General features: G+C 37.1%; 1 protein-coding gene and 2 long non-coding RNA genes across 3 annotated transcripts in view; all 3 read left to right on the top strand.

The window, feature by feature from the left end:
* LOC309477998 overlaps positions 1 to 21,446 on the top strand; it is a 136,264-nt gene that overhangs the window by 96,474 nt on the left and 18,344 nt on the right. The gene's annotated exons all lie outside the window — the stretch shown is intronic.
* Positions 3,838 to 6,403, top strand: LOC309476954. Its single transcript, XR_014198432.1, has 4 exons — positions 3,838 to 4,850; positions 5,162 to 5,218; positions 5,714 to 5,786; positions 5,865 to 6,403. It is a non-coding gene; the product is annotated as an uncharacterized lncRNA (long non-coding RNA).
* On the top strand, positions 12,333 to 17,200 carry LOC309476842 (uncharacterized protein). Its single transcript, XM_082139975.1, has 2 exons — positions 12,333 to 13,454; positions 14,127 to 17,200. The coding sequence occupies exon 1, from the start codon at positions 12,483 to 12,485 to the stop codon at positions 13,437 to 13,439; it is 957 nt and encodes a 318-aa protein (XP_081996101.1). The 5' UTR covers positions 12,333 to 12,482; the 3' UTR covers positions 13,440 to 13,454; positions 14,127 to 17,200.

Here is a 21,446-nt window from a genome sequence, read left to right as displayed (position 1 = left end):
TGTAATAGCTAAACTCTATATTTATACGGGATTTTATTAACCCCTGTAACACTGAAACCACATCAATTGATCCACCATCATTCAATTTTCTTTTTCGGGACAACCAGATTGCCATTTTGGCTTGCCCAAATAAGCAATTTAATAAAACATGAACTTCTTTTTTTTCTTGCTGTATTTAGGCCCATAAATAAAAAACATAGGCATAAAAACTTCACCAAGGGTCAGACACCACTCTTCTAATTTGTTAAATAATGGCTCTAGCCTAAAACAATCAAAAAACAAATGAAAAACTGTTTCCTGCATCCCACAGAACGGACAGCCCTCCCCTACCTGTGGGTCAAGGTGTGCTCTGTGTCTGTTTGTGGCTATTATCCCATGCACAATCCTCCACTGAAGGTCTCCGGACCTTTTCTCTATAGGAGTCTTGTACAGGGACCTCCAGCAGCCTTTAGGGGAAGCGCCTGGCCCAAAAAACTCCTGCCACTTTGACTCTCTCACACTCTCAAGCGATTGCAGATGTGACACTTTCACACACAGTACATAAAAAGCTTTTTTCCCAGTGTTACTAAAAAGTTCCAACTGGGGGGTCTTAAAAGAAAGCAGGCCTCCCTCAGTCTCTTGCCATATTCCAGTTTCTGCTGAAAACACCAGTTCTGGGAAAGTAGAGGTTTCCTCCTCCCCACCAGATGACTCTAAAACCAGTCTATATTCCTGGGGCAAAAACTCCCGTATTTGAGTCAGCATTCTTCTCCACCACTCGAACTGATCTAATATCCAGTTTTTGAGCCAAATTTTCAGCAGATATCCACCCATCCTCAGAGATCATAAGTCCAACTTTTGTAATGTTTGCAGACCATAAAGCTCTTCTGAGGGAGACTGAGTTAAAAATGTCCAAAGCCAGTGCCGGGTTTAAGAGCAGAGGTTCTTCCCTCATCCACAGGTCCAGTGCACCATTTGGCTCCCGAGATATTTTTAAAAGTGTCCATGCTCTCAGTACTGACCGGTAGAAAGGTGTCAATCCTGTTAAGTCCAGCTTGTTGATGTCCATGAGAAAAAGGTGTCGGTCTAGCCCCATGTTACCAGCTCTCCTCAGAAGGGAACAGGCCACCTCAGCCCAGCTCACATGCTCCCCATAGAGTAGTCTCCGAGCCGCCTGGAGCCTGAAGGCTCGGATTCTGGAACTGATGTCGACCAGCCCCTGTCCTCCTTCCTGAATAGGCAGATACAGTACTGGCGCCCTCAGCCAGTGCTGTCCCGACCAGAAAAAGTCCACCAGGTTTTTCTGGATTTCCTCTGGAGGCTCTAGAATCATCATCCTGTGCCATAACGATGAAGCCACTAGATTATTGCAGACCAGGACCCTCCCCCTGTAGGACAGCCGAGGCAGCAACCATTTCCAGTGAGACAACCGAGCACACACTTTCTCCACTAAGCCCTCCCAGTTTTTCCTTTTATATTCGTCTACTCCTAAAAACACCCCAAGATATTTAAAACCTGTTCTCCCCCACTGTAATCCACTAGGAAGTGCTGGACTATTCAGACCAAGACCACACCAAAGAGCCTCACTTTTACCCCAGTTAACTTTAGCCGAAGATGCCTTCCCGTAACATTCTAGAGCTCCTTTTAAAGATTGAACCTCACTCTGACCACTAATTAACACTGTAATGTCATCTGCATATGCAGAGAGTTTAGTAGGTTCTTTAAAAACCAGTGTACTAACATTTAAACCAGTGAGCTGTCTTCTTAATCTACATAACAGAGGCTCAATAGCTATGCTGTACAGCTGACCCGAGAGAGGACACCCTTGCCGAATACCTCTGTGGATCTTCACAGGAGTACTTAGGCCACCAACCATTTTAACCATACACGTAGCCTCAGTATATAACAGTTTAATCTTAGAGATAAAAACATCCCCAAATCCAAAAGCCTTTAACGTATTAAAAAGATAAGTATGGTCAACTCTGTCAAAAGCTTTTTCCTGATCTAATGACAGAAACCCAATATTAATATTATTTTGAAAAGCAAAATCAAGCATGTCCCGTACCAAATGCAAATTATCTGTGATGGATCGATCTTTTATACAGTAAGACTGGTCTTTGTGTATGATTTCATACAATACAGTATTTAGCCTGTTGGCCAGACATTTAGAAAATACTTTGTATTCGGAGCAAAAAATTGCTACAGGCCTCCAGTTCTTTAATAGCGTTAAATCGCCCTTTTTTGGGAGTAGTGTTAAAACAGCCCGCCGACAGCTTGTGGGAAGGATTCCTTCTGTAATGCAGTTTTGCAAAACCTCAAAGTAGTCATGTCCTAAAACAGTCCAAAAGTTCTTATAAAACTCTGCAGGTAATCCATCTAAGCCAGGTGCCCGTCCTGAAGAGAGCCCCATGACTGCAGCGGTAACCTCCTCAAAGGTGAGCTCAGTCTCTAACATCTGTTTGTGTTCTGGAGTTAACACAGGAAGATCCTGAAGCAGTTCATTTGTGCAGTAGCGGTTTTTGGCACGGGCGAACCGGGCAATCGCCCGGGGCGGCATTTTTTGGGGGGCGGCGCCGCCGGCACGAGCAGAAAATAAAAATACAAAAAATATATCTGCGCCGCGAAGCGGTTTTCTATTATCTAACATTTCACTGTGTGGGGAATTGGCAAATTTGCGCCCCCTGCAGCTGCAGGCGCCCCTGCTTGCTGAGAAGATGCCGTGCACAGAAGCTGTTTGTTTGAGAAGGGGAAAGGGGAGGGGGCGCGGAGGCGCGGGCGCGGATGACCTTTCACCTCTGGGTCTCTCCCAAATGGAACGGACAAGGGGGGGGGAACGGGGGATCCATATAGTTATCTAAGTCAGTCACACCTCGACTTTCTTCCAAATAACGCACATTTCATTCAGAATATTATAAATACAGGCCTCTATATTTCCTGCACATTTTTGTTTTTCTGAATTGTCTGCATGGCTAATAAAAATAGGTAATACAAAACGATAACTTGGTCACCACCACCAAGGTGAATTGGTTTAGTCTTGACTTCTGGTCGTGACTCGTCGTGAGTGACAGTTGGTATGGGGGGGTCAGGGGAAATCTGTTGATTGTCGATGTCGAGTGCCAAATAAGAGATGGACAAGAAAGGTCAAAGCCATCAGGTGCCCAATTTAGAAACGAGCGAAAGATAAAGGTATGCAACTATGTTTTCTCTGTATGATTACGGTATCCATGTCATGAATGAAGGGGCAATATTAATTGGTGCGTATAACTCTTATTTGTTAGCCTTTTTGCTATGATTCTTGCTATGCTTAACAATAATTCGGTTTTAACTCAAACACGAGATCTAATTTCACCATAATATTGTGCTTTGCAACAAAACTGTTACAAGTTCAGTTATTACACTGCAAAAAAATGCTTTTCTTAGTATTTTTGTCTTGTTTCCAGTCGAAATATCAAACATTTCTTAAATAAAGATGCATAACGTTATATTACTAAAGTAGTAAAATTACATAAGATATTAAGTCTTGTTTTCTGGTGGAAATAAATAAAAATTGAGTTTTTGCTTAAAACAAGCAAAACATGATCTGCCAATGGGGTTAGAAAAATTATGTCCAAATATGGGGGGGGGGATTGGGGGGCGCTGGAAGGGGGTCTCGCCCAGGGTGTAATTCAATGTAGAACCGCCACTGCATTTGTGCACTCTTCATCCGAGGCTTCAGCATTAAATAAATCAGAGTAAAAATCCACAGCGATTCTACGCATTGTGACTGGATCAGAGGTTTCTTTTCCATTATTTTCTTTTAAACAGTACACTGTAAAAACTAAAGGAGCCTCAAATATCCTGTCGGATACTCAAGGAACTTCAAAATGTAATTTAAGTGCCTCAAAGCTCTTTCTCCTATAGTAGGGTTACTGGAGGAGCATTGACATTCTTTGAGGTTCTTGCTGGAACTTATGGGATCCTTTAAGCACTTTGTATTTAGTTCAGAGGTTCTGGAGTCACCTTTTCATTACCATGAGACCTCGAAGTGCTTTGGGGGAAAATAGAGGAACTTGAATGTGATAAAAGGGTTATTGGAAGATCTTTTAACATTTAAGTGGTTCCTGGAAGATCTCTTATGTTAAAGCCAGCATCTGGAGGAACCCAATGGTTCTGTGAGGCCAGAATGAGAATATTATTATCCTATTATTATAGGCTACTTAAGTTTGATTCAGTATAGCCTACATACCCAGGTGAAAAAGACGTACTATTAAAAATGCACCTGAGTGTGTTTTTAGTAGGCCTACAATACAAATATACTTTAATGCATTTTTAATACATTTAACAGTAGCCTACGTCTTTTTCACCTGGGTAGCTTACATTTATTTAGTATCTATAGGCCTATTTTGTTGATTAATTTAAACCTTAAACAACAACACTAAATTATAATAATATTAATAATAAGAATTCATTAATTATTATTGAATAAATAATAGTAATAAAATAATAATTTTTACCTACTTCTTCATAAATTATTATTTGAAGAAGAAGAACTAGGAGGAGAAAAGTTTTATTCTGTCACGAAACTGCTGCTATTCCTCTGCTGTCGTCGCTTCAGTGATCCTCGCGCTGCTCGCGCGCAACAACGCTCAGCTGACCCACGTCATCGGGTAACGGCTCCTCTCTCATCAAAGCTTCCGCCGTTTGATCGGCTCTCCTTTACAAGGTTTGTAAACTCGCCAAATAAATATAAATACAGAGTCTACTCACTATATATTCAAACACACATATATATAAACTAAATTGATTATACATTACTACTTTTTTACAGTGTTTACCACTCGTTTATTGCACAGTATCTGGTATGAAGGTTTTAGCCGCGATGCTAACTAAACGTAAGTTAATGAACAAATGGAAATTATTGACTTATTGTCTTAGATTGATTTAGTCATTCAATTCAACATATTCTGTAAAACTGTGTCTTCAAATTGCTGAGATAGCCTAACTAATGTAGCTGATTCCTGCTGTCGTCATTGGCGTTTGTTATGAATAACAAAAGCAGGTTAATATAGTTTGGTCTGTTTTTATTTAGCCTAACTTTACTTACTACAGGTGCCCTCATTCTCTCAAATACCATTTTAAAGCCATTTACTGGTCAATAAATATTATGTTGTGAATAATCAGCTTTGTTCTTTTGTTTCCCCAGAACAACCAGTACATTTCTAAAATAATCTGAACATTTCAGAGGCAACATTGAATTACAGTAAGTTACCTATACACCACATGCAGGTACTTTATTACTATGAACTTTCTCTGTGTGAAATTGTATTGTTTGACTGTGTACTTTTTTAATAAGTTATTCTCTGAAAATCTTCCCTCATGCTCTCAAATCTCATTCATGTTACTCAGAAAAATAATATCACAGGTTTGGAGCTAATAATGCTATGCATTTTTTATAGGCTATACCTTAATCATATGCATTTGAATATAAGACATTTGAACCCTGAATTATAACTTAAAGTTTAGTCTTTTTCGACAAAAAAAAGGAAAAAGCTATTATATGACTTCAGAAGACTTACAACACAACCCATAACACATGAGTTGTGAACTCATTGACTATTTTTAGGATCTTTTCTGGGACATTTTTGGAGCTTAACCATTTTTTACATAAATTGTTGCATTGAATTGAACTAGACAAGTGTACATAAGAATAGTTTGAATGAATTACAAAAAAAATTTATGCTTGTGTTTAATGCAGTGATATTGAATGGTGACGGGTTGCATTATGCCTGAGATCTGCTTTCGGGTTCCACAGACAGAAAGTCAAACAGGTTTGGAACGTCACAAGGCTGAGGAATTTATTTAATAACTTTAATAACCTTACTAACAGTAAATTTTGTACTTTGCAGGGATCTCGGTAAGCTGAAATACAAGTTTGATCAAGAATAAAAATCCTCCTGTAGACCTGAAAATCACTGAAGTGCCTGGACCATCCACCAGAAAAGAGGAAAAGCAAACAGAAAATGAAGCTGATGCACCTTTTCACTTTTCTAACTCGTTAAGTAGCCTACCTCACGTGTCCCTTGTGAAGATTTTATAATTGATTGCATTTTATGTTGCAGCGAGTAAAGGTGCATCACATTTGTGAATTTCGTGAAATTACACAGGCAAAAAGACAAAATTGCTGATCGTGTGGATTCTTATTGAAATGACTGAATTCACCAGTGAACATTCACAGAACAACAGATCATTTTACTGCACCTTAACTCTGTTCAAATGGAAAATGTTTTCTGCTTGTTGTGACATAAGGAATACTGTTTCCGGGTCGAAGCCTCTACTTCTACTTTCTCTATCTTGTTTCTAGATATTGAGAATACTCAACAACCATTTATGGGAACTGTTGATTCAAGTCACACATTTAAGCTTTTCAAAAGGCATAGTGTACATTTCAGTCTCTCTGGGATGAAGTCATCCCAGACTTCAACATTTTATGATTCATAATAGCTGAATAACTAACCATCTGAGATTTCGGAATAGAGATAAAGGTTAGGATCCTAATTTTCAGGAATATTACAGCACAATGAGTGTATATTAGCACTGTTTGTTGTTTGTTTTTGGCATCTGATAGAGCTTTTGGACTTGGAAAAGTGACGTCAGACTTAACAAGCGGACTGAAACACATGTTTTAAAATTAAGTGAAGATGGACATTTTTAATTAGTCAAAATTGTAATTTTTTACATTGATTTATTACATGGAACATGTGTTTTCCATGTATTTTGTTGAGATGTCTTTTCTTGTGTAGCCTATTGTATACACATGGTTGATTATTCATGTTACTTATGTATTATACTATTTTTTGTGTGTGTGTATTCATTGATATTAATCTATTACTAGCTTTTTTTTTCAAGTGCATGGAAGTGTATGCATTAAAATGGATCTAAAATATGTAATAAACAATTCTTATTTTGTATTTGGTTCAGTTTGTTTATTATAATAGAAGTTAATGGTGGTAACCATAGTAACAACATGAAATTAATTTAATACAAATAAAATAAAATTGAAATTTGGTTCCTGGAGGCACCCACAGTGGTTCCACACAGTGCCTTATATAAGAGTTCCTCAGGAAACCTGTGTGGTTCCTCAGAGAACCGCCACTTTTTAAAGGGTGCCTAGAGGATCTACAGACGGTTCCGCCGGTGTGGCAAAGTGAAGAACCCCAAAAGGTTCCTCCAGGCACCTTTTATTTTTACAGTGTACATCTGCTTTTCCTGTCCAGCTTTTCTCTCCAAATTAAAAAAATAAGATGTAGGACCATCCATGTCCCTTGTTGTTAAAAAACGGCTCCTTACAAGGGCTCCTTTAACTTTTTCATTTAGAATGAGGCTCAACTGGTTTTTCTTTTCTGTCCACAGTTCTTGTAAATCTGCAGTATCATTAACAGTCATGGTCTTCTCAATGTCAATGATCTCCTTTTCTAGCAACTCTAATGTCTTTTTTAAAACCAAAGAAGAATGGGTTGCATATTGCTGACAGAACCCTTTTATATGAATCTTGCTGATTTCCCACCACTGAATTATACTTTCATATAAACATTTCTCAGTTTTACAGGTTTCCCAAAAAACTCCAAAGTTCTCACAGAAGTACTTATCATCCAGAAGTTTAATGTTAAAATGCCAGTAGTAACTCTTTTGAGCTCTTTTCACCAATGAACACTGTATTGTAATGAGTTTGTGATCAGAAAAGGATACAGGAGTGATAGCTGTGTGTTTAACTCTATTTCTCATATTGTGTGATGTGTAGAACCTGTCCAATCGTGCCCCAGAAATCCTACCATTACTAAATTTTACCCATGTATATTGTTGTGCTGATAGATTGTGTTCCCTCCATACATCTGATAAATTTAGTTTTTTTATCACATTGGCTAAAACTGCAGCTGACTGTGCGTGAGGTTCTTCTCCATTCCTGTCTTTTGTGAAATCTAAAGTGCAGTTCCAATCTCCTCCTAATATTATTAAATCCCCATCCTGCTGTTGGCTTAAAATTTTCTCCAGTTTGTTAAAAAACTGCAACCTATCTGGTCCTAAATTAGGAGAATAAATATTTATGAACACAAAAACAAGATTTCTAATTTCAGCTCGAATAAGTAATAATCTCCCTGGTTCTACCTCATTTTTTAATAAAATTTTTGCATTAAGACCAGAGGAAAAAAGCACAGCCACTCCAGCACTAAGATTAGTCCCATGACTGAGAAACTTCTCTCCTTCCCACCACAAACCCCAGTCAACCTCATTACTTTGGTCACTATGGGTCTCCTGCAAAAATACAACACTGAGATCTTTTAGGCGTATAGTTTCTGAAAGTAACCAATTTTTCTTCCCATCCCTCATCCCATTTACATTTAGGGAACCCACCCGTAAGGTCTCCATAAGGAAGAGAGAGAGAAAAAGAAAGCAGTAAAGAAAAGAAAAATGAACAGTCATAATTATTTAGCTTTCCCCCTCGCTTTTCCTGCTTTCTTACCTACTCTTAAATTAGTTATATGTTTCTTTAAACGAAACCTCTTTTGTTGTGAAAGCTCTTCATAGTTGCTCATTTTTCTAGCCCACATTACAGAAGAAATAAACTTTTCCACATCAGGGAAGTAGTCAGCTATTTCAACTCCGGGTTTTCCTTTTGTTTTGTCAAGAAAAGAGTTGATTTGTTCAACAGTATACATATCTTTTACAACCTCTTACCACTGCTCATCATCTTTCATTCCATCATTACTACACTGAGATAAATCTTCCATCTCATCATCCATGGTTTCCTCTTCACCTTCTACCTGTACTGTATCATTACTCTGACACACAACCTCAGCATCAGCTTGAGTCTCACTCTTATCAACAACAGACGCACACACTGATTTATCAGAAACATAACTGCAGCCAGGTTGTTCCTCACTCACAATATTTACATTATTTTCACTCACCTCCTGCTGTCCCTGCTCTTCCTCTGTAATGACTTTATCCTGCTCCTCAGCGTTCCGTGTTCCCGTGTTATTTGCTGATTGATCAATGTTATTTGCGTGAGATGTAGACTCGCGCTGTTCGTCTCTGTGTGGACACGCGAAGCGCTTATGGCCCAGATCTCCACAATCAAAACAGCGTAGACTGTCAGTAGTGGCATAAACCATGAAAGAATTCCCACTTTGAATGACACGGAAAGAGACTTCCAAAGTTCGCTCTGGTGAATTTAAAAACATGTAAACCTGGCGTCTAAACGAAAGGACGTGCTTTAACGCGGTGTTTTTACACCCTAAGGGAATCATTCGGACGGGACCCGCGATTTTACCAAATCTTTGCAACTCTTTAGTGATAACATCATTAGATACAAAGGGCGGGACATTTGAAATGGTGACTTTAGTTGCTGGAGCGGATAGCGGGGTTACCGGAACATATGCTTCCTTCACCCATATACCACTGACAGTCAACTGATTAACTAGCGCCTCAGACTTTAAAACCACAACAACTGCTTTGTTCATCCGAGAGGCCGATACGACATTCTCAAAATCCACCTGCTCTCCTATCACCAGCAGCAGATCCTCCACTGTCACTCCGGGCTCCGGCACACACCTGCACCCGTTCCGCAGTGACATTGGCGTTCCCGGCGTGGGAACAGACGCCATTCTGGCGTCTCAGAACTCACACACACTGAGAGGAAAAACAAAAATTCCTCTCCTACTCTGTGTAAAAAACGAGGGGGAAAGAAAATAAATTAATAAATAAAAAAGAAAGAAAGAAAGGGAAACAAAAAGTAACAAAAAAAGATAGGAAAAACAAAATTCCCGCAAAAGCTCTCATCAAACACGCTCAGCTCCCACACACACTCCCAGCATGCACTCAGAGAGAGAGAGACAGAGACATAGACACAGACACAGACACACAGACATTACTAATCAGCTAAGCATTCACTGTTATTCTGTGTTGCTGTTACTCACCATCTTTCTGCATCTCCGTTCATTCTGCAATTAAAAGAGTTAAACTTAGGCCTACATCTTGTCTGCTTCCTCTGAAAACCCTGACACATATATGTTAAATAATAAAATACATGGTTAAAAATATTTTGGACTGGCAATTTAAGTAAAAATAAACAATCTTTTCACCAAAAACCATCATTTCCACCACTACAGTTTTTAAGAAAAAAGAATAACAAATGATGTGGATCTAAATGTATTTTAAATCAAGTATTAATAGTTCATTACTTACAATATATGTGTGAGTGACTTATAATAAACATAAACCTGAGCAAAAATGAAATGCTGTAGGCAAAAATCCCAATTCCTGGCATTTAGCAACTTTAAATAAAAATGTATGAAGTTTTAAGATTTATTTTGTTACATGATTAGGTAGCCACTGATGTTGTTGACAGATACATAATCTTATATAATCAGTTTTACAATATTATATTGTAATAAAATACATAAATTGAAAAGTGGTGGAAATTACATCTTTGAAAGCACTCTTCAGAAAAACTGTTCAAAATAATAATATTCCATAAAACTGGCCAAATTTATCAAATTTTCTGAAATATTTACCCATTTCAAACTTCATCAGCTCCCACAGGCAACTAATCTAACGCTAAAGCTCTCTTCCAATACTGCTCAATCAATAATGAAATATTCTTTTTAAACATCTTTAAACTGGAGAAGAGAATTGTTCAATTTCCAATAAGAAGGAGTTGATCTGAAATCAAGGGATGCTGAGAGACTCACCTTAAGAGAGAGAGCACTGTGGTCTGTAAGAGTGCTGGTTGAGTTACAGCTGTTTGCTAGAGTCTAGACTTTGGGGAATAAGCCAGTGATGTGTTCGAGACTGCTTAGAGAGGTCCTCGCTGCTCCAGGTATAGAGTCTCTGCTGTGGATTTGTTTCTCTCCATATATCAACAACACTACATCGCATCATAAATGCATTCATAATTGGACATACAGAATCTGCTCTTGAAGGAAACCTATCCAAATCACTATTTAATACCATATTAAAATCCCCAGCCAAAATAAGACCAGCATTTGGGTATTTATTTATCCAGTACTGTATCCTATATGATCACTAATCACATCCATTAAGGTGGTATTTTCCTTTGAAGAATTATATCCATATACACTACCCGTTCAAAAGTTTGGGGTCAGTAAGATTTTTTTATGTTTTTAATGTTCACCAAGGCTGCATTTATTTGATAAAAAACAATAATAAAAAAACAGTAATATTGTGAAATATTATGACAATTTAAAATGACTGTTTTCTATTTTAATATATTTGAAACTGTAATTTATTCCTGTGATCAAAGCTGAATGTTCAGTGTCACATGATCCTTCAGAAATCATTCTAATATGATGATTTGATGCTCAAGAAACATTCATTATTATTATTATCAATGTTGAAAACAGTTATTTACATTTTTATTTCATGATGATATGATGAATAGAAAGTTCAAAAGAACAGCATTTATCTGAAATCTAAAGCTTTTGTAACATTAAACACTACCGGTCAAAAGTTTGGGGTCAGTAAGATTTTTAATTTTATTTTTTGGGGAAATAAATAAAATAAATCAATACTTTTATTCATCAAGGATGAGTTAAACTGATCAAAAGTTACAGTAAAGACATTTATAATGTTTGAAAATATTGTATTTTAAATAAATGCTGTTCTTTTGAACTTTCTATTCATCAAAGCATCATGAACTGTTTTCAAAATTGATAATAATCAGAAATGTTTCTTGAGCATCAAATCATCATATTAGAATGATTTCTGAAGGATCATGTGACACTGAAGACTGGAGTAATGATGCTGAACATTCAGCTTTGATCACAGGAATAAATTACAGTTTCAAATATATTAAAATAGAAAACAGTCATTTTAAATTGTCATAATATTTCACAATATTACTGTTTTTTTTATTATTGGTTTTTATCAAATAAATGCAGCCTTGATGAGCAGAAGAATTATATCCATATATCAAGAAGAACTGTGGTCTGGCCGAGTAAAACCACTAACAAAAGAAAATATGGCACTTCTAGTCTCTATTTCAAACAACACGACGGTCGATGGACGTGACGTCATCCGACATCGTCTCTACCAGGGAAACACATTTTATTTTTTAAAGGACATTTAAAATCTAAAATATTATTGGTTTCACCAAAATATCACTCAAATACGATCTTGGCTACATATTCAGGCTGACTATATGCATTTATACCCAGTAATTGATTTTTAAATCATCATTTTCCCTCGTGACGCACTTCCACCGGAAAACAACATTCCACGAGAGTCGACGATCGATGACCGTGACGTCATCCGATGTCGTCGCCACGAGGGAATTAAAAAAAATACAGGGGGGTCGACCAAGATGGCGCTCTGAGTGGACGTGTTTCTCTGAGCTCAGCAAACCGAACTTTTTTCCTTATAGTTAAAGTGTGTACAAAACGGACTTTTTGCCTTCAGTTCATACACCGCGTTTGTCCGGCTGTATTCTGGTTACTTTTGCTGGTAAAATGAAGCCTCAGGAGAAGAGGAAAAGCGGCGCTAAAAAAGCGCTTGCTAGCTCGTGTTCTACCATCATGGCTGAAACGTTAGCTCCCACTGAGCAGTCAGATACAAACAACATGCTCATTGACAACATGCACGACTACCTCGAGTCAGACACGGAGGTACTGAAGGTCTCGTTAGTGGATGATGATTTTCCGCCACTTTCCATCACCCCGGTTAAATCACCTGCACCTAAATGGAGACGTGTGGAAGATACGACAACTGCCGCAATCCTCTCCCAGCTTTCCTCCCTCTCTCAGCTGATAAACAGCAGGTCAGATGCCTTGGAAAAGTTGGTCAGTGACAACTCCATGGTGATTGCCGACGTGAAGATGGCAGTTACAGAAAACACCAAGCAGATCGCCGGTATTAAAGATTCCTTTGATGCTGTTTGTGCTGAAGTAAAAAGCGTTAAAGAGAGAGTTTACCGCTGTGAATCGCTGATTGAGGCTTGCAAAGTTAATACTGACAAGACTGAGCAGCGTGTTTCTCAATTAGAAGCGTACTCCCGACGCTGGAATCTCAAGCTCTACGGCCTAGAAGAGGAGAACGATCAGAAGGATCTGCGACATGAGATCATCCAGATATGCCAGGGTTTGCTTCCAGAGGCCAAAACCAAGCTTCCAGATGCCATAGACGTCGTTCACCGCCTCGGCCCCAAGAAGCCTGGTAACATTCAACCGAGAGGTGTCATCGTGCGCTTCTCTTCCAGATTCTTTCGTGATGCCGTGTGGCTCTCCGCAAAGAACTCCGGCTTCCTGAAGACCAAAAACCTGAAACTGGCGGAGGACTTGTCGGCAGAGGACAGAGAGAAAAGAAAGAAACTGTGGCCCGTTGTTGATCAGGCTCGGAAAGATGGCAAGCCAGCTTTCTTCGTGGGCGGTCGTGCTTTTGTGGGTGGAAAGGAAATTCTCCCACCTTGAGACTTTCTAGATGAGGTAATTTTAGTACACAGCTTAAGGCTGTCTTTACTTTATATGTTCTTTATGTGATTTAGTCAGGTTTTACTACCTGCTATTCATGTTACTGAATCAAAGTTGCTTTGGAGCAGAGGAGTGTCAAAAATTGTTCTAATATGCTTGTCAATGCATAGCATGTCACCCTATGTTCAGCAATATTTTTATTTGTATTTTGGTGCCTCAAACTAACACGGCTCAATAGCGTTTCAAAGCTGTTTATCAGCCTTTCATTTATGTATAGTTACTTTTCCTCGGGGGGGAAATAAATAAAAAATAATAATTATCTTTATAATTACAAAATTGAGTGGGAGTAAAAGAAATCGGGTTCTTTTTAGGCTCTCCTTGCAAAGGACTCTTTTCATAAAACGTTTACAGTCTGTTTGATTGTACTGATAGCATATGTTCACAAATTTCACATAAGGTTTGCCGTTCTCAGACCCATGTTGGCGCTTTTGTAGAGACCTTATCCTACTTATTTTCGTATACGCACTACCTTTTTTCTGGTCTAGTTTTTCTTGTATTTATTTTATTTCTTTCCTTATGTCTTTATCTATTATTTCATTAAACACAAGAGGTTTAAGAAACCACCTTAAACGAAAGGCTATATTTTTATACTGTAAACAGCTTAATACTGACTTTTGTTTTGTACAGGAATCACACTCAATTGAACAGGATGCTAACTTTTGGAAATCACAGTGGGGGGGTGACCTGTGGCTGTCTCACGGTTCTGAGCGCTCAGCTGGTGTTTGTATTTTAAAAAACCGCTTTAGTGGAAAAGTTTTAAACTCTGACTGTGACAAAAGCGGTCATTACATATTTCTAGTTCTAGAAATTGCTAGCGTAAATTATATTATAGTTAATGTTTATGGCTTCAATTCTCAAACAGAGAACAACAGTTTTTTTGATAATTTGGAAGAACGACTCTCTTACTGGTTATCTAAATTCCCAAACTCTTTTATCGTTTTGGGCGGAGATTTTAATACCCAGGGTTCGTACGGTCATGAAAAACCTGGAAAAGTCATGGATTTTTAAAATGGCAATTTCCAGGCCTGGAAAAGTTTTGGAAAATGAATAAACTCATAAAGTTTTGGAAAAGTCATGGAAATTTGTTTTTCAAAATATCTGTGTACTTGAATTTGTTTAATTAATAAAATTGGGGAAACAAATTGCAATACTTTTTTCGTTTTACTGTGCGTTCACACCGGACGCGAATAGCGCGTCAAATTTGCGCCTGACGTGTCTAGAAATTTACGCGCGTCAGAGGCGAAATGACGCGTTTCCATTAACTAAAAGCGCTGAAACGGACATGAAAGGGGACCCATTTCTTTTGGCCCATCTAGTTTTAGTCGCTGTCCTCAGTGCCGCAGAAAAGCGCTGAAACGGACATGAAGGGGAACTCATTCAGCGCTTTTCTACGGCACTGAGGACAGCGACTAAGTAGCCACACCTGTGTGGCTCTTGTGTTGCTGTCATCAGCTCAGTGCTTCAAATTAAAATAAGCTGCTTTGCATTTTCATATAGCTTCGTATGTGCCTTTCCATTACAGATTTGAGCAAAACTTTTTTTTCTTCTAAATATCGATAAATAACTATTGCAAAAGGATGGCGTTTCCATTAACCGACTAAAACTTTTTTTTTTTTTTTCGATCAGTCATTCCAAAAATCATGGCAACGGAGGACGTTAGTAGGTTTATATCTCACCCACCGCCCTACAAATTATTATTATTAATGTCTTATCCAAGTATTAATGTCAGGGAAAGACCCTTATGCGAACGGCACATAGGCTATATGCTAAGTTTCTTCATGTTTCTCCCTTGATTGTGGCATTTCTTTGAGAGTAGGCTATCCCTGTATTGTTTCTTTTATGAATTTAATAAGGAACCCTGGCTTTCATGTATTCTTTCTGTCCAAAAGGTCCGTGTTCTTTTGTGTCCACTCGTTTTTCCTTTAACCCCCAAATGAAAAACGAAAAATGAAGGGTTGTTGTAAGTAGGCTATTTTTAAAACGCAAAGTTGAACGCCAACATTTAAATTTGAACTGTAGGCTACACCAAATGCTGTGCGAAAAAGAAAAAAATATCGACAAATTTTCTGATTTTTGTTTATGACTTTTTGCCTCTTTGTTAAACATTTAAAATATATATGATTTTTTTCTTTTAAAAAATTTATTTGGTCTTTTATTTTCCGTGTTCACATTTATGAGGAAAAAACAATGTTACGTGACCGTTCTCCATTACGGTAATGAGTCCTCTGAGAGCGGCACTAAAAGACTTTAAAACTTACACAGAGACCTTAAACAGAAAGCACAAAGCCTTCCTAAACGAATTTCGTTTTGTATTAATTGTATCTTGATTTTAAAATGTTTCATTAACCAATTGCTTAATAGCCTAAATAAAAAGTAAATAGCAGAAAATAGATAATCACGACACAGAGGCGCCGGAGTGAACTGGGCCGGGTTTCCCGATAACGATGTATCTTAGCTCTTAAGAGCGCTTTCTACGTGCAAGGTTACGAACGCTCGCAGCAATTCCACGAGCGTTTCCCAAAAATGCACTTAACATGAACGCGCGAGAATGCGCTCTACGTGCTACTTAAGAGTCGCTGTCCATTCGTGAAGTGCTGAAACATAACCTTATATGGAACGTTTAACCTAATAATTGTCATCTGTTGTGGATTAGCAATCAAGACAAGTCTATATAAAGCACCTACAGGCGGAGGCACTGACAAAATAGCTAAAAAATAAAATAAAAAATAAAGATTCCTTTCAAAAAGATGAAATTAATGTCCTTTTAGAGGAGATAGAGTGAAACAAAGATGTAATTTTTAACAGATTAAAAGGATTTCTTTTATTTATTTTTTGTTCATTCTTTTAATTTTGATTAAAATTATTAGATTAAAATATTTCTATTTTTTGTTTTGTTTTCTGACCTTTTTAATTATTTAATTTATACATTAATTTAACCAACAACAAAAAAAGAGTAATAAAGTGTACAATAAAGTACAATCAAACCTTATATTATAATCACATTGCATTTGAATAAAGTTAAAGGTGTAATCTGTCGGTTGTCCTGCAGGTGTCCTCATAAATCTGTCTTCTTACGATGAACTTGGTGATGTACGATTACTCCAGAGCACTCGTAGATCTACGAAGATTTTCAAGTGCTACTTAAGCTACGATGCTTTTGGGAAACAGACCGTAATATTAAGATCAGTCGTACGATCGTTTTTACGATCAACTTAGGCTTACGATGCTTTTGGGAAACGCAGCCCTGGATCATCCATGAACCGAAACTCAGCGTAAAAGGTAGCCTACTCGCCTCACAGACCTAAACAAAACTGAAATAGGCCTATATCTATTATCTACAGAAATATCTACTTTTAAACAGAACAATTCAAAACAAAATAAAACGATGTAGCCTAATCCGTATGAAATGTGCATTTCTCTCCGGCGTGTTCACTACTAAGAAGATCGCGAGTCAGTCAACTTCGTCTTTGCAGTCGAAACAGAAAATACTTGTTTATTAATAAACAATTAAAATTGAGAGAGAGAGAGAATATAAGATTAGTTTGACTAATTTTGAGGACTTCTAATGATCTGTTAACAATCTCGTTTTTAAAAAAAAAAATTTATGGCGTTTATCGCATTTTGGAAAAGAGCTCTTCAAGCACATTTAGATTTTTCATCCGCTACTAACGTTACCCGCCCACAAGGAGTTAATTAACATGTATACACAGATGTTTTATGGAAAACTATGTCATGAATATTTACCTTTAAGTCATGGAAAAGTCTTGGAAAAGTCATGGAAATTTAATGGTAAAAATGTGTACGAACCCTGAATACCGTGTTAGATAATTGCCTGGATAGGTTGCCTGCAAGGAATGCGGACTCCTCTAATATTTACGTGAAGACGCTCTTACATAGTTTTAATTTAACCGATATATGGAGAGATACTCATCCGCTACAGAAATCATATACATGGAGCAACAAAACGTTATCAAGGCAGTCTCGCATTGATTTCTGGCTTATATCCAAGGATCTGAAAAATGTAGCTGCGAACATTCTACCATCGCCCCTATCTGATCATAAGACTATTCAAATTCTCATTCCTTCTCTCTCTCCCGGTTCTCCTAAAACCTCTTATTGGAAACTTAATAGTACACTCCTTAAACACAAGGAGGTGACATCTAAGATTGAGAGTTTTATACGGCTTTACTGGGACAAAGCTCAAAGTGAGAATTTTTTTAGCAATAACTGGGAGTTGTTAAAGTACGAAATTGCTAAATTTCTCAGGAAATACAGTAGTGATTTAGCTAAAAAAAGAAGAACAGAGGAAAACGACACTATACTTAAAATTGCATCCTTAACTTCTAAGCCTTTAGATGTACTTACTGAGTCTGAACAGTTGGAGCTTACTAATCAGCAGCATAGGTTGGACGAGATATATAAAAGAAAAGCGGAAGGTGCTTTTGTGAGATCTCGCCGTAAGTGGCTCGAAGAGGGCGAGCAGAATTCTGCATACTTCTTTAGACTAGAAAAGCAGCAATCAAAAAATAACACCATTCAACAATTAAGAATTGATGGAACAATTACTGACGACTCAAAGAAAATTGCCAAGTACTGTGCTGGATTTTACAGTGATCTTTACACCTCAAGATATTGTCCTCAAGATGCCACATGTTTTTTTAATTCTATTCCTAATATCAATCAGATTTCTGAAGCTAACTGTGACTTTTGCGATGCCTCTATTTCTCTAAATGAAATTACTAATGCCATTAATCAACTAAAAATTAATAAATCACCCGGAACGGATGGCTTTACGGCCGAATTTTATAAGCATTTTTCTCTGAGCCTTGCCCCATTTTTAAAAGAAGTTTTTGCTGAGAGTGTTTATAGAGGTTCCTTGCCACCTACGTTAAGTCAGGGTCTAATTACACTCATTCCTAAGCCTAAGAAAGATTCTCTTCTGTTAGATAATTGGCGCCCCATTTCCTTATTAAATAATGACTATAAGATTTTTGCTTTGATACTTGCCAAGAGACTGAAATCAGTATTAGACTCTATTATTGATGAGAGCCAATCTGGGTTCATGCAGAATAGACGCATCTCAAATAATGTGAGATTGATTTTAGATTTATTAGACTACTCTGAGCTAGTTCATGAAGACAGTTTTATTCTTTTCTTAGACTTTTATAAGGCCTTTGATTCATTAGAGCACGATTTTATAACGGAAACCTTAAAAAAGTTCGGTTTTGGTCAGTTCTTCTGCAGATCGGTCCAAACTTTGTACACTAATGGAAACGGTTCTATTAAATTAAGCAATGGTACATCCCCAAGGTTTGATTTAAAGCGTGGAGTACGGCAAGGGTGTCCTCTTTCTGTTTACCTCTTCCTTCTCGCTGCCCAACTTCTTAATTTACACATTAAAAACAGTCCTATTAAAGGCATTAGTGTGGCAAATAATCATATTTTAATCAGTCAGTTGGCGGATGATACAGCCCTGTTTCTGGCAGATGCTTCACAGGTTTCAGTTGCGATTAACCTTATTCGCTCTTTTTCCAAAGCTTCCGGTCTCACCCTCAATCTTAGCAAATGTGAACTGTTACCAGTGAATAACTGCTCTGCTTCTGTAGTGTGTAATATCCCTGTAAGAGATTCAGTCACATATCTTGGTGTTCATATCACTAAAGATAGAGAAGCCAGAGGTAAGTTAAACTTTTTTCCCCTCATTGAAAAAACTCAAAAGGTTTTCAACCGATGGTTACAAAGAGATCTTTCTTTGAAAGGCAGAGTTCTAATCACCAAGGCGGAAGGTATTTCTCGTTTAACCTATGCTGCTCAGTCATTACATGTAGATAACTCCTTTTGTAAATCTGTAGATAAGATGCTATTTAATTTTCTATGGAAAAATAAAACTCACTATATTCGTAAGTCTGTAGTTCTGAATTCTTACAACAAAGGGGGCTTAAATTTCATAGACTTTAGCTCTCTCAACAACACATTCAAGATAAATTGGATCAAGCAATATCTCAAACACCCTACTTCCATCTGGAATTTTATTTCTCATCATGTCTTTTCACAGTTAGGTGGCCTAAAATTTATTCTGCTCTGTAACTATAAAATACAAAAAATCCCAGTTAAACTCTCCAATTTCCACCAACAGGCTCTTTTAGCATGGGCTTTGCTTTACAAGCATAACTTTTCTCCACAGAGGTGTTATATATGGAACAATTTTAATATTGTTTATAAGAACAAGTCGCTTTTTTACGATAATTGGTTCAACAATGGTATTTTATTAGTCAGTCAACTCTTTAATAAGAATGGACTACTATACAGTTATTCAGAATTTCTTGCCAAATATAAGATTCCTGTAAGCCCAAAAGAATTTTCTATTGTTTTTGATGCTGTGCCCTCAGGTCTTCGTATGTTATTCAGGTCAATTGATATCTCTCCACCATTATCAATGTCACCTCCAGATCCAACTCAGCTTCCGTTAGGTAAAGTCTGTTTCTCTACCTATAAAGCAGCGAACTCCAAAATTAGATCCTTGTTTCAGGCGGACCTAGTCTCTATTTCTCCTGCATCCTTCTATTGGAATAAGTTTGACCTTAACATAGACTGGGAAAAAGTCTGGTCCCTACCCCAGAAGTTCCTTTTAACTAACAAAATGAAAGAAGTCTCGTTTAAGTTACTACACAGGTTTTACCCCACAAATGTATGCTTAAATAAGTTTAAGAATGACATTGATGTAAAATGCTCCTTTTGTGGTTTACATCCTGAAACTATTTCACATTTATTTTGGTCTTGTGAATTCACTTATAAGCTCTGGAAAGACATTAATTCATTTTTAGTTGACAATATTCTTCCTGAGTTCTCCCTGTACTACAAAAATGTAATTTTTGGTTGTTTTAGTGACTGTGGGAAGGACAATGATGCACTCTTTCTAGTAAACCTAGTCTTATTTGTTGCCAAATTCCATATCCATAAGTGCAAATTCAGTAATAAAAAACCACTTTTTTCGGTGCTAAAAACTGAAATGGAACAATATATTTCTACCATCTCTTCCATACAAAACAAAAAAGCTGTTAAAACTGTGGTTATTTGTACTTTGTTTAATGTGTTTATTTGATTAATAGTCTTGTGTTTTGCTCAGTGTTTGTGTATCTTATATTTATTTATTTATTTTATTTCATTTCTTTCTTTTCTGTGTATTTCTTTCACTTTTGCTTTTTTGATTGTATTGTTGATTATCTGTAATAAAAAAAAAAAAAATAAAAAATAAAAATTTTTATTTATTTTACAATACTTTCATAAAATCAGCACACACACAAAAAAACATAGGGGAGAGCGGGGCACAAAGTAACGCTTTTTGACTTTCTCAGTTTGTGTAAATCTACTTATGGTTCAGAGTATTTATTTTTTCCCACATTAATTTCCCACATGTCTAGTACAATTATGTGTTTTTGTTTTATTAATACAGTGTATACTTTTTTCTTGATATACCCCGAAAGAATGGAAGTGAAATGTGACAACATGCCCCATAGGTGGAGTACATTGTAACATGTGAGGGGTACATTGTAACATGACCATATGACAGCTTAAAATGTTATCTGATCTAATTAAAAAAATATACAAGACAAACTAAAATATTTTCTAAATAAAATACAATTATTAACCTTTTCATATAAAATAATGGCATTTTTTAATAATTAAATATAAACTCATTTTTGAGTTTTGACTACGAACACAGGAAAACACAGCTTTACAACATAGTTCAAAACAAATAAATAATTAGTAATTTCTGAACATTGACTCTCAGTCTTTATTCACCTTTTTCTCATGTTTTCTCAATAGAATTCATAAAAGTATAGAATAGAATAGCATATTTCTAATAGGGGCTCATTGTAACGCAGTGTGACAACATGCCCCGCCTGCACAACTGGGATTTAAACCAGGCTAGTGTCTTCTGCTAGT

This window comes from Leuciscus leuciscus (genome assembly GCF_965113295.1).
Source record: "Leuciscus leuciscus genome assembly, chromosome: 16".
Taxonomy (NCBI): domain Eukaryota; kingdom Metazoa; phylum Chordata; class Actinopteri; order Cypriniformes; family Leuciscidae; genus Leuciscus; species Leuciscus leuciscus.
Note: the sequence above shows the minus strand (reverse complement) of the source record. Positions and strands in the feature narration are given on the sequence as shown.